The sequence below is a fragment of the Plectropomus leopardus genome, chromosome 9 (assembly GCF_026936395.1).
Source record: "Plectropomus leopardus strain MGB_pleo_1.0 chromosome 9, ASM2693639v1, whole genome shotgun sequence".
NCBI lineage: Eukaryota > Metazoa > Chordata > Actinopteri > Perciformes > Serranidae > Plectropomus > Plectropomus leopardus.
In genome coordinates, this window is record NC_142184.1 from 11,699,564 (window position 1) to 11,713,657 (window position 14,094).

The 14,094-nt window shown below is 36.8% G+C and overlaps 1 protein-coding gene across 1 annotated transcript; it reads left to right on the forward strand.

Annotated features, from left to right (window-relative positions):
* The first annotated feature begins 1,141 nt into the window (after positions 1-1,141).
* Positions 1,142-12,627, forward strand: LOC121946819 (glycerol-3-phosphate dehydrogenase [NAD(+)], cytoplasmic). The gene is made up of 8 exons (XM_042491584.2): positions 1,142-1,281; positions 4,445-4,622; positions 5,947-6,087; positions 6,276-6,414; positions 6,937-7,049; positions 9,547-9,783; positions 11,354-11,460; positions 11,575-12,627. The coding sequence occupies exons 1-8, from the start codon at positions 1,238-1,240 to the stop codon at positions 11,669-11,671; spliced, it is 1,056 nt and encodes a 351-aa protein (XP_042347518.1). The 5' UTR covers positions 1,142-1,237; the 3' UTR covers positions 11,672-12,627.
* The last annotated feature ends 1,467 nt before the right edge of the window (positions 12,628-14,094 follow it).

The window sequence follows — 14,094 nt, forward strand, 5'->3', positions numbered from 1 at the left end:
TAAAATGTCAATAGTAAGTATTCAAAATGTAAAATGGTACTTTTCAGACATTTATATTATGTTTCAGAATAATCACCAGTGACCAGTGAGTCACCACTTCATTTCAGAGGGAAATATTTTACATTTTACTCCATTACATTTACCTGATAGCTTTAGTTAATTCACAAAGGTAGATTTTCACATAAAAAAAACATAAGAAATGTTTTTTTTAAAATGATCTTTTGTTAAAAATTAAATTAGCAAACAGTTTATACAAGTAGAGCTGCAACAAATAGTTGATTAATTTAAAGAAAATGAATTGCCTATTTGATAAACACATTGTTCTTTTCCTATTTTATTTCTTTATTTATTTATTTATATAATTTTGAGATATGGGGTATTTTTTTCTTTCCAAATAATTCTGATTATTTGTGGATGCATGTTTTTTTCTTTAAAAAAAAAAAGATTGAGTTTGGGGGTGTTTTTTCTATTTTTAAAATAATTTTGAGGGTGTGTTTTGGGGTGTATTTTTTTTCTTTCTTTTTTGTTATTATTCTGAGTTTATATATGTATATATATATATATATATATATATATATATATATATATATATATATATATATATACCATTATTCCTTTTCATTATTTTGAGTTTTTTATGTGTTTTTATTTATCTTAGATTTTTAGATTTTTCCACATTGAGTGCTTTCACTTTTAATACTTTAAGTATTTTTCCTTGATCATACTTTCTGACTTTTACTTAAGAACCATTTTAATGCAAGACTTTTACTGGTAACAGTGTATTTTCACAGGGTTGGTATTAGTACTTTTACTTATGTAAAAGATCGGAATACTCCATCCACCACTTGATACTTTATCACCGCCGGGCATACCTTTATGTGTGTGAGGCAGCCTCAGGTTGTTCTCCTTTATCACACTGTGAACCACAGGTGTTTACACCATAAAACATGAGGCAACATCAGTCTGCAGGGTTCATGATGGGACTTTTGTCCGCTTTACTTTGAGCCTGATAACCTCTGGCACAGATTTTAATAATGACGACCTCTAGTCAGCTGGATGAATGAGTGACCAGACTTGGCTCTTGTTTTAAAGGGCGGTTCGGCGTCTCCCCTCCGACGGGCCAATAAAACCGGAGAGCAGCAGCCTGCAGCCGGATTGTGTTGTTACATAACTTCACTGCAGATCCACAGCAGCAGCAGCCGCTTCAACCCCTCACTCATCCGTTTACCTCTTCACAATGGCAGCTCCCAAGAAAGTCTGCATCGTTGGCTCTGGAAATTGGTGAGTTAATGTGTTAAAGTGTGAACTGTTAAACCCGGCTAAGTCCAGTGTGCGTGTTGTTATTTGTGTGTTTTAACTGATTGCGTGTTAACCTGGTAAACCGTTGCTAGCCAATTTAGCATCACTACCTGCAAGCTAACGTTAACTGTCAGTTAGCCGCATTTTCCACGTTAACGTTACAGAAGTTTAACTTATTTTTTTGTCTACTGTGTAACATTTAGTTAACTGGGTCACGATACAGCTTCAGTCTTGATTACAGCGTTCATAAACCAGCTGAGTGGACAGAAATATGGCCATATGCCAGTCTCGATTAACGTTACTGGGGTTTTGCCCTCATGTTAGCCACGTTAGCGTTACTGTTTCAGCTACAGAAATACAGTTATAAACTCCTCTACAACACAAAAATGTTGATGTTACTTAACAGAAACCATGTAATCAGTCATTTACACGGGTATGGCTTCATGTTCTTGCCAAAAGAAACCCCAAGTTGATGGATATCTCTTGGTTACTGTGACGCCAAACCCCATTTAACGGTCTTATAATTTAAGGTAACCTTGTCTACTTAAAAATATCAAAGTTTAAAAACATAATTTTGAGCTATAAATGAATCAATAAGACCCTATTGTAAATTCGGCGAATAGCTTTAGTTTATCAAACCTAAAAAAACAAACCAAAAATAAGGTTAAACCTCTGTTTCTATACAGTGTAGGTGAAGGATTGTAGCTGTTGTAGAAAATAAGTTTTGTTTAAAAAGCTAATTTATGTTTTTTGTTTTCGTGCCGAATTGATCTGGTGACCGTGCATTATCAGAAAAAAAGCCTCAAAATATTTTATGACCCTATGCAACATTTACTGATGAGTAAACACAAAAAAGCAGAGTTCTCAATGGAGTTTGTCATACTGTGTCAGCAACAGAAATGCAACAAGTTAGCCCAGTCTCCTTCGCACCGCTGCATTGAAAATGTGTTAATGTCATTTTATTTTATAGCCATCGTACAATCAACCATCTACAGTGGGCATGTTTTGTTTTTTTTTTTACATTATTGCCATTTGAAGTCTTCAGTGGAGTTTTGATTTTTCTGCCAAATCCCTTTAAAGATTCTTCAAATTTAAGGTTACTTTGTCGACTTTAAAACCCCAAAGTGCTAGCATATAATTTCAAGTTATGCATTCATCTTTTACGTCCTGTAGTAAATTTGGCATATAGCTTTACTTTATCAACCCAACAGGTTTAAATTATAAAATAAAATAAATTTAAAGGTTACCTTGTTGACTTCAGGATCCCAGAGTCACACATAATTTCAAGCCAATTTCTTTTATGTCATCTAGTAGATTTGGCATAAAGCTTTGATAAACAACCAAACAAGTTTACATTAGTAGTTGAAGCCCGTTTAACACTGTGTTTGTATAAAAACATAGCAGTTGTTTGAAAGAAATCAAGTAAGGCTTTATGTTTTGTTCTTGTGCCAAATTCACATTAGCCCCAAATCATATGGGGAATGCCTCGAAATCATGTTAACAATTAAATAACATTACTGCTGACTAAACAAACATAAAATCGGCAGATGTCTCAATGGAGTTCGACAGTTGTCAGCTGCAGAAATGTAACAGACTAGGTAACTTTAAACTCCATTCAACATTCAGCTTGAATGGAGTTTAAAGTTACCTTGTCTGTTTCATAATCCTCGAGTCCAGAGGCAAGCTCAGAGGATAATGACCGACCCATCATATGTCCTCCATGCAGAATCTGAGCTATTGCCCTCTGGCAGAAGATACAGAGTTCCCAGCTTCAAACTACACTGTTTTAAAAACTGATTTGTTCCCATCTGTTTTTACCGTTAAACAATGCTGCATAAGGATGAAAGGATTGTGCAATAGTTTCATGATGTTTTACCTCTGGGTGTTTGCAGTATGTATTATGTGCATGTCCTTTTTTGTTCATATGTAGTTTGTTTGATTTTTAACTGTGAAGGTATTTGTGGGCGCAGCATCTGAGTCAAGACAAACTTGCCTACAGGGACAATAAACTGCACTGTATCATATAGAGTCGTAAACACAGTTTCAAATCATGAATGAATCCTTTTAAGTCCTCCAGTAAATTCAACATATAGCTTTAGTTCATCAACCAAACAGAGATCCCTCATTAGTTTAATTCTGTTTTTATACACAGAGTTTGTCTAGGATTGTAGCTATCGTTGGAAAGACATCAAGTTTAAAGTTTAATAAGCCCACTAATGTTTTATGTATTGTTTTTATGCTGAATTAGTATGGTGGCCCTGAAGAATAAGAAAAATAATTCAAAAAAACAAAAACGCTAAAGCACCATTACTGTTGACTAACTGCATAAAATCTCAATGGAGTTTGATGCCAACAAAAATACGTTTGCTCCTCGGCACCTCTACAGTAGAAATGTGTTAATGTTCTTTTACAGCCATCAAATAATCAGCCATTTACAGTCAGCATGGTTTTATATTCTCCTTCCATCAATGGGTGATTTCCTTTGTGTGAAACCAAACTCCATTCAGCTGTCGAGTAGTTTAAAGTTATCTATTCAACTTCAAAATTCAAGAGAATTAAAACAGGCATAAATGAATCCTTCAAGTCCACCAGTAAATGTGGCATATAGCTTTAGTTTCTCAACCAAACAGATTTACTTTATTGGTTAAAACCTCTCTTTTTTTATATATCACATTTTTGTTTAGGACTTTGGCTGATATTAGAAAGAAATCAACTTCAGGCTCATTGATGCTTTTGTGTCGTATGCTGAATTAATGCCCTGATATAGTAGAGGAGTGCCTTAAAATTTATATTTAACCCAATGGGACATTACTGTTGAGCAAACAAATGCAAAATGAGCAGAATTCCCAAAGGAGTTTGGCACAGTTGTCTTCAACAGATGGCCACATATTTCAGCGGGAGTGCGGCCTGCCAGGTCATCAAACAGCAGCAGCTGTGCTGTGAACCAATAAAAAACACAAGCGGAGCCGCGACTTCAACGCAAAATCACTTGATGTTGGCTCATGTCAAACATCTCTCCTTATCTGAAATGGATCTCTTCTTGACCCACTGACTGTTTTCTTTCCACATTACATTTGATTTACCCCCGATTTTGAGTGTAAATTTGAACGAATCAAATAATAACCGGTGACTTCTAACAACACAGGGGCTCTGCCATTGCTAAGATAGTGGGTGCCAATGCTGCTCAGAATTCAAATTTCGATACCACCGTAAAAATGTGGGTGTTTGAGGAGACTGTGAACGGCCGCAAACTGACTGAAATCATCAACACTGACCATGAAAATGTGAAGTACCTTCCTGGACACAAGCTGCCAGCTAACGTGGTAAGAAACGGTTTCTTGACATTTAACAGTTAGTCAGTGTGCTGCCTGTTGTTTTTCTGTGTTTAGTGACAAATGTTAACTGTTGTGGGCGCCCGAGGCATTACGTGTACAGACACATTCTGCTTTGTATCTGCGTTCCTTCTTTTTGCCTTAAACAGCTTCCCCCGTCACAGCCTCCAAAACAGATTATTAGTAGGTCTAAAGTTTTTTAGCCCCCGACCTGAGTCATTTGCTGAGTATGTGCAGATAGCGAGTCCTGATGCGATACTTGTATTTGCCTGGATAAAACTGCACAAACTTCAAGTACTTTAAATTTATTCAAATCAATTCAGCGTAAAAGCTTGACAGTTTAATAGCTCTGCAATACGATGCAAGAAAAAAATGTCTGCATTCAAACAGTTCCTTCAGGGTTTTTGATTTTATTTTTTACAAAAAACAAAGTAAACAAGCTAAAAATATTTGATCACAATTCCACTTAGTGCAGCATTTGTGTCTTCAGAAATTGATCTCAAATCCACTTAGTGAAACATTGTAACAAAAGTACAAAATATGTTGAGTAATTTATACACAGTTCCATTTCCAAGGTGTGTTATAGCTGAACGTCAATATTCCCAGTCACAACAAATAAAAATCTGTCTTGATTCTGCTTCTTACAGCATTTATAGTAAAAATATTCACTAAAATGTACAACAAAAAATTAAATATGACTTAAAGTGGTGTGGCAGTTTATGTTTATCATGAAAAAGAGTTTCTATGTAATGGAATAACAGCATTACAATAAAACCTGAATGTCTGCCGTAAATCGTGCTCTCTGATTACAACACCTGCGTGATAGTTGACATAAAAAAGGATACTGGATTTTTGGGATTGATACTGGGTAGAAAAAAAGTTATTTTATATATTGGCCAATATTATATATAAATGCAGTTAACTCTAAGACATGGTAATCAATTACTTGTGAGTGGTAAAGATATGTAATGGAGGCAGGATATTTAACAGTTTAACAATAAAATTAATTGTCAAAAGAGACATCACTGAAACGCTGAACTTTTTGGGGGGATTTTTATCACTCTAAATTCAGGCTTTTTTTTCATTATATTCCTTTAAAAATAAACATTTCATACTGTGAATATCAGACGACATATAAGCTGATACCAGTATTTCTGTGATGGGCTAATATCCGCTGATGGATACAGTGGTCAGGATCTAAATTTATTTTCTGAATTTGCTCTAAAGCAGGTTGTGAAACCAGCTGTTATAAAGTTTGCATCAGAGTTTAATGTACGTCATACCTCATCATCTTCACCCTCCTCTTCCTCCTCAGCTGGCCGTCCCAGACCTGGTGGAGGCGGCCAGTGACGCAGACATTTTGGTGTTTGTGATCCCGCACCAGTTTGTGGGGAAAGTGTGTGACACCATAAAGGGGAAGATAAAGAGTGACGCACTGGGGATTTCTCTTATCAAGGTTTGGCTCTGCTCTTTGAAGTTTTCACCTTTTGTTGCCCTTCATGTTGCACGACTCATTCAGTTTATTTTTAAGGTTAAAGCAGCCATAATCCACGCGTGGTCTTTGACCCAAATACCAGCCTGCTGTGGCTTCATGTAAATACATTGCCTGTGTGTGTGTGTGTGTGTGTGTTTGTGTTCCTCCAGGGCGTTGATGAGGGACCTGACGGGCTCAAACTCATCTCTGACGTGATCCAGGAGAAGCTCGGTATCACCATGAGCGTGCTGATGGGCGCCAACATCGCCAATGAGGTTGCTGATGAGAAGTTTTGTGAGACTACAATCGGTCAGTCTTATTTTTGCGTCTCATGCTTTTTATTTCTTGCCTTGACATATTTGTTGTTTGCTTAGCATTAGATTGCTGTTTTGAAGCAAACGATTATTGTTTGAGAGTTTCACTTTGATCAGGATTTAATGTTACGCTAAGCAGATTTTAGCCGTGAAACAGGAAGTATGTTTGCCGTGGTTTTGTGTTCTCCAGCTTTCTGCGTCGTCAGCATGAGGGTGAGAGTTTAATCCGCCGTTTGGTTGCTGTGTAAATGACAGAGTGGGCTGGTTCAGTTTGACATTTGCTCTCCTCAGTCATTTGCACTCACCACATGACGGCATGCTTCATGGGATTTTCTGTTAGTGCGTGACTGGATTAAATATTCCCTGGATCCGAGCTGGCTAATGTAATTCAAAATCACTGTGTTTTAATCATGATTTAAAAATAAAAGTCCTTCCAATTTATATGACAGCAAGTCATGTGGTATCATGAGTCATCATGCTAATAGATAACCAGATTCCTTTTTTTTTCTATTTTCAGGCTGTAAGAATAAAAACCACGGGGCTCTGCTGAAGGAGCTCATGCAGACCAACAACTTCAGAGTCACTGTGGTGGAGGAGTACGATGTGGTGGAAATCTGTGGAGCTCTGAAGGTGAGCTGTTACAACACACAGCTGCATGCAGTAAAGGTGGAGTCCATGGCTGTATTCTTAATCACGTGCTAACCTTCTGCATACTCAACCAGTTTGTACTGCGTACCGCTTACTTAATTATTAAGTACTACCAGCAGACTGTTCACACTGAAGTGTATCCAAACAAAAACATCTTCTCTGCATCACACAACTGTATCGATCACAACGTTAATGCCCCGAGCTATCGTTTAATAAAAATATACTATCACATATGCAAATCAGTGTTACTTCCTCCATTCAACTGAACTGTTTAAGCAGTGCTGGATGAAGTACCTGAAAGCCATACTTGAGTAAAAGTACAGATGTCTTACCATAAAAAGACTTTGGAAGAAGGTAAAGTTGCCTTTTTAGAATATTACTTCTGTAAAGTCTTAAAATATCTGATATTTACTGTACTTAAGTATCAAAAGTAATTTTATATTTAATGTGCTTAAGTACTGAAAGTAAATGTACAAGTAACTGCTGATGATAAATGAATTCTGAGGTTTGTTTCTTAGTCACATACACAACTATGAAAATGGAGCATACACTACACTTGAAGAACGAGGTCAATTTATACAACTTAAAGGATTCAAAGAACAAAATCCAGTTTTCACTTCCCTCCCATTCCTGCATTCGTTCGTCCGTCCCCTCCTCCCTTACTTCCCTATTTTTTACGTACTAACTAAGATGCTAAGGGGAAATGTCGTGGAGTAAGTGAAATTTGACGGAAATATAAAAACATCTGTATAAAGCATCTGTACTTAACCTAAGTACCATAACAAAGTATTATTACTTTTTTACGTTACCCCATTGGTTCTAAAGCAAATGAAAATTATAAAAATAATCTGTATTTATTTTGTTTTCCACATTACATTTATATTTGTGAGCTTCTGCGTTTTACCTCGTAACGGTAGCTTAACGTCACTCACCATCATTAGTAATTATTTTATGCAGCTGCCTCACAATGCTCGTGTTTTCACAAAATGCAGCGCAGCGCATTTCAGAGGAGTCCCAGAAGCAGCTTGCTGATAAAAATACTTGCGTTGTCTATTTTTGACGGAGCCACAGCGCTTCGCACAGAGCTGATCGAGCGACTGTGCAGCTGGTGCTGTCGGGTAAAAGTTACAGCTGCGTTTCCTGCATGTTCTCGGCCAATCAGCTTGTTCTTCTTTATTCTTTTTTTTGGCCGGTCGCAAACCACCTACTGTGTTGGAGTGAGCAGTCTTATCGTCTGTGGGTGACAGAATTAAAAATGAAATACAATAAGTGAATAAATTTTCAAGTTATACTTTTTATGGGATAAACGTGTGTCACTGGTTTGGCTGTTTGGTTTTGAAAAAAAATTATTACAAAAGTGTGGCTTGTTAAAAAAAAAAAGAACATTTTAAAAGTTTTGCGTGTCTGTTAGAATTCAGTAAATACAAGCAACTTTGGCTGGTGGAAGAAAAAAGTACATTTCTTACACTGCTTGTGTTTCGCCTTGAACAGTCTGAAGAGCCACAGTGTCTTTTTGGGCAGTTATGTCGAGTATGCTCACGGATCATTCTCAGAAATTCAAGTATGCCGTTTGAACAGAGCCCACGCCTGTTCTGTCTTGCACTGTCGTTTCCTAAATTACGGTTATGTAACATGGAAAATAGTTTAGCCGAGTTTAACAATTGTCCATTTAGGGAGCAGGACAGCTGCAACACTCTCTGCAGAAGACAAAACTAACCTACTTATATTCCATCACTGCACTTCAGTCAAACACAGTATATCTTTGGAAAGGTGAAAATACTTGATTATAAACACAACAGCATACTGACCGTAAAAGAATGCTTACAAATCACATTAAATGACACTTTGTTTGGAAACTAAGCAGCAACTCTGACTAGAAAAACCTGCGTCTGGGAAACACGTTCAACTCCAGATGTTGAATAAAACATAAAGCAGTGAGCTTAAAATTTTAAAAGGCCCAGCATCTACAGATTTGCATTTAATTTAGCATATTTAAGAGGGAATATTTTTCATGGCGTGAGCTCACGAGTTAAAAGCCATTAGACATTTATCCTCTCAGAGGCGTCACGCATTTACAGGAAAAATAATATTACAGCTAACTTGTGCCTCACGTCTTTTTTACCAAATTAAAGCTGAGACGCTCACAATGATTATGATGTTTTTCTATTTTTATGTTAATGTAAATGGAATATTTTAACATTTTGGGCTGTGTGTCAAACAAAATAAGCAATTTGAAGACATCATGTTGGGATCTGGGAAATTTTAAAAAGCATTTTTTTTTCACTACTGCCATTTTTCTCCTCAGTCAAACTTGCGGTGAGATTGGTAAAAACTTTATAATGCATTAATGGGAGGCACTCTGACTAATAGTCCACATTAAATAAGGAAGTTGAGCAGGAAATTGTATTTATTGATTAGACAGTATTTGAATGTATCTTTCCTCTAGAAGTAAAACTTTCCCTCCTCGTCTGTCCCCCAGAACATTGTTGCGGTCGGAGCAGGTTTCTGTGATGGTCTGGGCTTCGGAGACAACACAAAGGCGGCAGTGATCAGGTTGGGCCTGATGGAGATGATCGCCTTCGCCCGTATTTTCTGCACAGCTGGTCCCGTTTCCTCTGCAACCTTCCTGGAGAGCTGCGGCGTGGCTGACCTCATCACAACCTGTTACGGCGGCCGCAACCGCAAAGTAGCTGAAGCTTTTGTAAAGACGGGAAAGGTGAGAGATTCCATCTTCAAATGCTTTTATTCCTTCTGATAAAAAGAAAAAAATCGAACTTGTGTGGGTTTCAAGAAACATCTCACAGTCAAAGACGATGATTGCTTTTGCTTTGTTGTCAAATGCTGGAAAAGCTCGATACTGTGGACAGCAGTACGTGACAAAATATATGTACATAGTGGGGAAAAAAGGTTTTCTGTAGCATCCCTGACTAATGATTCTGTAGCTCACCAAAGGTTGGTTCATGAGAGCTTTACTGCAGAGAAAAATACACTTCTGTACGTCCACAATCAAAGGTTCACAATTACAATTTTGAGCTATTTTTGAGTTTTGAGGTTTTGAATGGTATGTTATTTGAATGAGAAAGACATCGTACTCTCTGTACTGTAGTAGGTTTTGTTGGTCCTCAGTACACATGCTTCTGATGTTCAGAAACTAGCCAAAGAAACACGAGTTTCCTGCGGGTATCCGTGTTTTCCCGAGCAGATGCACTCAACCGCATTTAGATGGAAGTCTGAATAACTGACACGAAATTATCGACTTCCGACTTGCAGGCGGACGCTGCATAAAAACCAAAGCGGACTGCGCTTTTGCTGCAGTGCTTCCCACCCTCCAGGAGCATCTTCCCCTAGTCACAAAAAACGTAGTCAGACAACGGTTCAAGAAGCTGTTAAAAATTCACCTGCTTTATCTGCGTGCACCTTAACCTGTAATGGGTGTTTGTCTTCGGTGCAGTTTTGTTTGTATGGTTTTGTGTGTTGACATCGGTTTACTCACCTCGTAATTCAGGTTTTGAAAGTTTATTTACTGACTTAATAATGTTACACATAAGTAAGGAAGTGGCTGTCTTGATTGATGGTTGGCTGCCGTTCGCTGACAAATTATTACTATTATTCCGACAACATCATCAAGGTGTAACCACGGTGTAAACACAGATTGACACAGTAAAGGTGCAGCTATAGCTGTCGCAGTTCCAGTGTGTGTTTAGTTCATGAAGGTTTATTGTAACCAAGTTAGAATTTTTTTTGTCCACCTGCCACTGTAGTTTTTAGATTTTAGAAATCAAAATCCAGCCAATCAATAGATTATAATACTTTTTTTTGACTGTTGAGTGAATAAATCTAATAGCCACGTATATATTTTACCAGTATTTGGTTAGTAGCTGATGCTAATTTCCAAACCTAAAAGGTTTTTGTTGTGTAAAAAAAAAAAATCTTGTTTGGTTGTACTGAAAGATCCCTCTAATGTTGCTTAATCTTTCCAGAAACTACATGCTGTATTTTGAGCCTGTTTCTTTAAGAGTGAAAATTAGCATTTTCACATTTAACCGTAGACTGGAAATTCACCATGCTAACAGTGCTCCTCTTCTCCTCTTCTGCTTTTTCTCTCCCTTCTTCTGAATCTTCTTTTTATTCTTACTCTAATATAAATTTATTTTCCAGTAGAAACTTTTTATTTGGGCCCAAAGCTGCTGCCGTGGGTTTGGCTTTGACAGAAACTGTGTGTTTGTGGACCATCTCTTTTTTTCCGTGTAACAAGAGCTCACTCTTCCTGTCATGTTTCCTCTCAGACCATCGAAGAGCTGGAGAAAGAGATGCTGAACGGTCAGAAGCTGCAGGGACCAGCCACAGCAGCCGAGGTTTATCAAATCCTCAGTCACAAAAACCTAGTTGACAAGTAAGTTGAGCATCAACACAACACACAGAATCTCCCTGATGGTCAATTAAAAAAAAAGAGAAATACCAATCAGACATTATTTTTGCACTCAACAACACCTCCTCTTCCTCCCAGGTTCCCACTGTTCAATGCAGTGTATCAGATCTGCTATCAGGGCCATCCAGTCACAGGGTTCATAAGCTGTTTGCAAAACCACCCAGAGCACATGTAAAAAAACGACAAACTGACCAAGTGCCTTCTAAACGCAGAACATTACCATTCCTCACCTGCTGCCCCTCAGAAATAGACGGGGGATGACCAGTCACTCCACAGCTGTCATGCAACTGAACGGCTCCAGCCAGTGAGTGCAGTCCACATTCACCCTTTGGAGAGAGGTTGCATAACATTTGTGTGTGTTTAGTTCTCCACTTTGTCCTTAACATTATTTTAAGTGCTTTTGTTCATTTCCTGTCGTACATGAAACTTGAAGGATAATTGTAGAAGGTTCTCCATGTGGTGGTCAGATAGCTCTTTTTGCCTGAGATTTTTTTTTCTTTCCCCGAGCCGAATCAGAGTGCATGGTGTCACTTTTTTTAGACAGCACCGAAATCAAAAACACTAACAAAAAAATACACCTATATATAAAAATGGACTTTTTAAAAGCATTTCACTCCTCTTTTAGTCGGCCCTTGACTGCCCTTCATTTTGCACAATGTTTATATGGTACGACATCATGCATTCGGATTTTGGCGGGGTGGACCACTCAGGACAAAGACCTTCTGAAAGCCTTCTGTTGAGGGAATTATCTACTATGAAAGGTGCCGTCCAGTGAATGCCTGTTCATCACAACTTATTTAATTATAGATGTAATACCTCATCTCATTATGTCTTTGTGTGTTCTAAAGTGTCTTACATTAAATCTCTATATTTCCTGTCCTGTACTGTATATTAACATACTGTTAAACGCACAGCAACTGTTTTTAACAAGAAAATGCAAGTGCCTTAGGATGCACGGTTGCTAAATCTTGGCCATTGTTTTTTTTTTTTTGTCCAACCAAAGATTTGACTACTTAACATCCGTCAATTATGCCATTTGTTACTGTGACCCTGCCTGGCCCCGTTCCCCATCAGTTATGGCTAATGTGTTGGACATTTTTCTGTGAATAAAATAATTCTGTTGTCAAATTATCGCTGGAGTATTATGTCACTCTCTGGCATTAGAAAGGCAATCCTCTTTTTTATTTTTATGACGCACTACAAGGTAATTTTGGTTGGAGGAAATACTCTCAGGTTATTCTGTTTTGTGTACGTGATGAATAAAACAGTGAATTACAGACAAACAGACGCTTCACTAAACAATTTAAGAAAACATATTGCAGTGGTTGGAAAAGAGAGTAAAGATTGATTAAATAACGATATTAGCTGGGCAACACCCAAAATGGTTCAAATCAAACTCTGACTTAAGATTAAAAAAACCAAAAAGATGTATTGATCTAATATTGATAGTAGTTAGTAGTTTTCCTTATAAAGTTAATAAGGTAAAATAAGGTTAAAACTGTGGATGCGTTATTGGAGGAAATACTGGTCAAGTGCAAATAAACTGTTTTTTGGGAGGGTAATAACAGTAATTTTAAACTGGTTTCTCATAACAATTGTCATTCAGATAACAATAATAATAGAAAAGTATCATTAAAACATAATTAAGTATGCCATGAAAGTGTTGGCACTTAAAAATGTCACAGTATAGTATGTCAAACACCATGAAAGACTCAGTCACATGGTATCGCAAAAATGTCATGGTAATCACAAATATAAAAAGTCATAGTATATTATGTTACAAAAAATATCACAAAGTAATAGCTGTTTGAAGTATTTTATATGTGAATAAATGTTTTCTTCTCCTTTTTGTTTTGTTCATAATATTATGATGGAATTGATATATATTGTATGTTTTATTTGTCGAAAGATAAGCTGAAACTTTGGTGTTAGCATCCAAATAAACTAAACTATAGTATAACTTGTTTGTAGTATTTTTAACAGCATAACATACTATGACATTTTAATCATGTTTTTAATGATAAACTATACTGTGACTTTTTTGTAGTATTTTTAATGGCATGCTATACTATGACCTTTTTCTACTATTTTTAACATTCTGTAGTATGAATGTTTTTTTAATATTTGATTACTGTACATACTATAATAGGGCTTTTTCATCATATATTTATGGATATACTACATTATGAATTTTCATTATATTTTTAACAGCTTACTATTATGTTTTTATCTTACATATACTATAATGATAGTGTGATGATTTTATACTGTGAGGTTTTCTGTTGTGTTCACGACACGCTATGTTATAGTGTTTCTGGCCATTTTTGCAACATCCTATGCTATGTTGTGTCTCGGCATGCCATTTTTTTTAGGTTAATAGCTGTTTTTTGGACCTGATTTATTTTGAAATTTTTCACCATACTATAGTATGACATGTCGGGGGCATTTTTTCGACAGGCCATATGATGGTGTTTTTTGTCTGTTTTTAACATTCTATGCTATGGTGTGTCTTAACACTTTATTTTATCCGGTTTTTAGCTGTTTTGGGGACATACCATTTTTTGACATTTTCCGCCATTGTATGGCATTTTTGGTAGT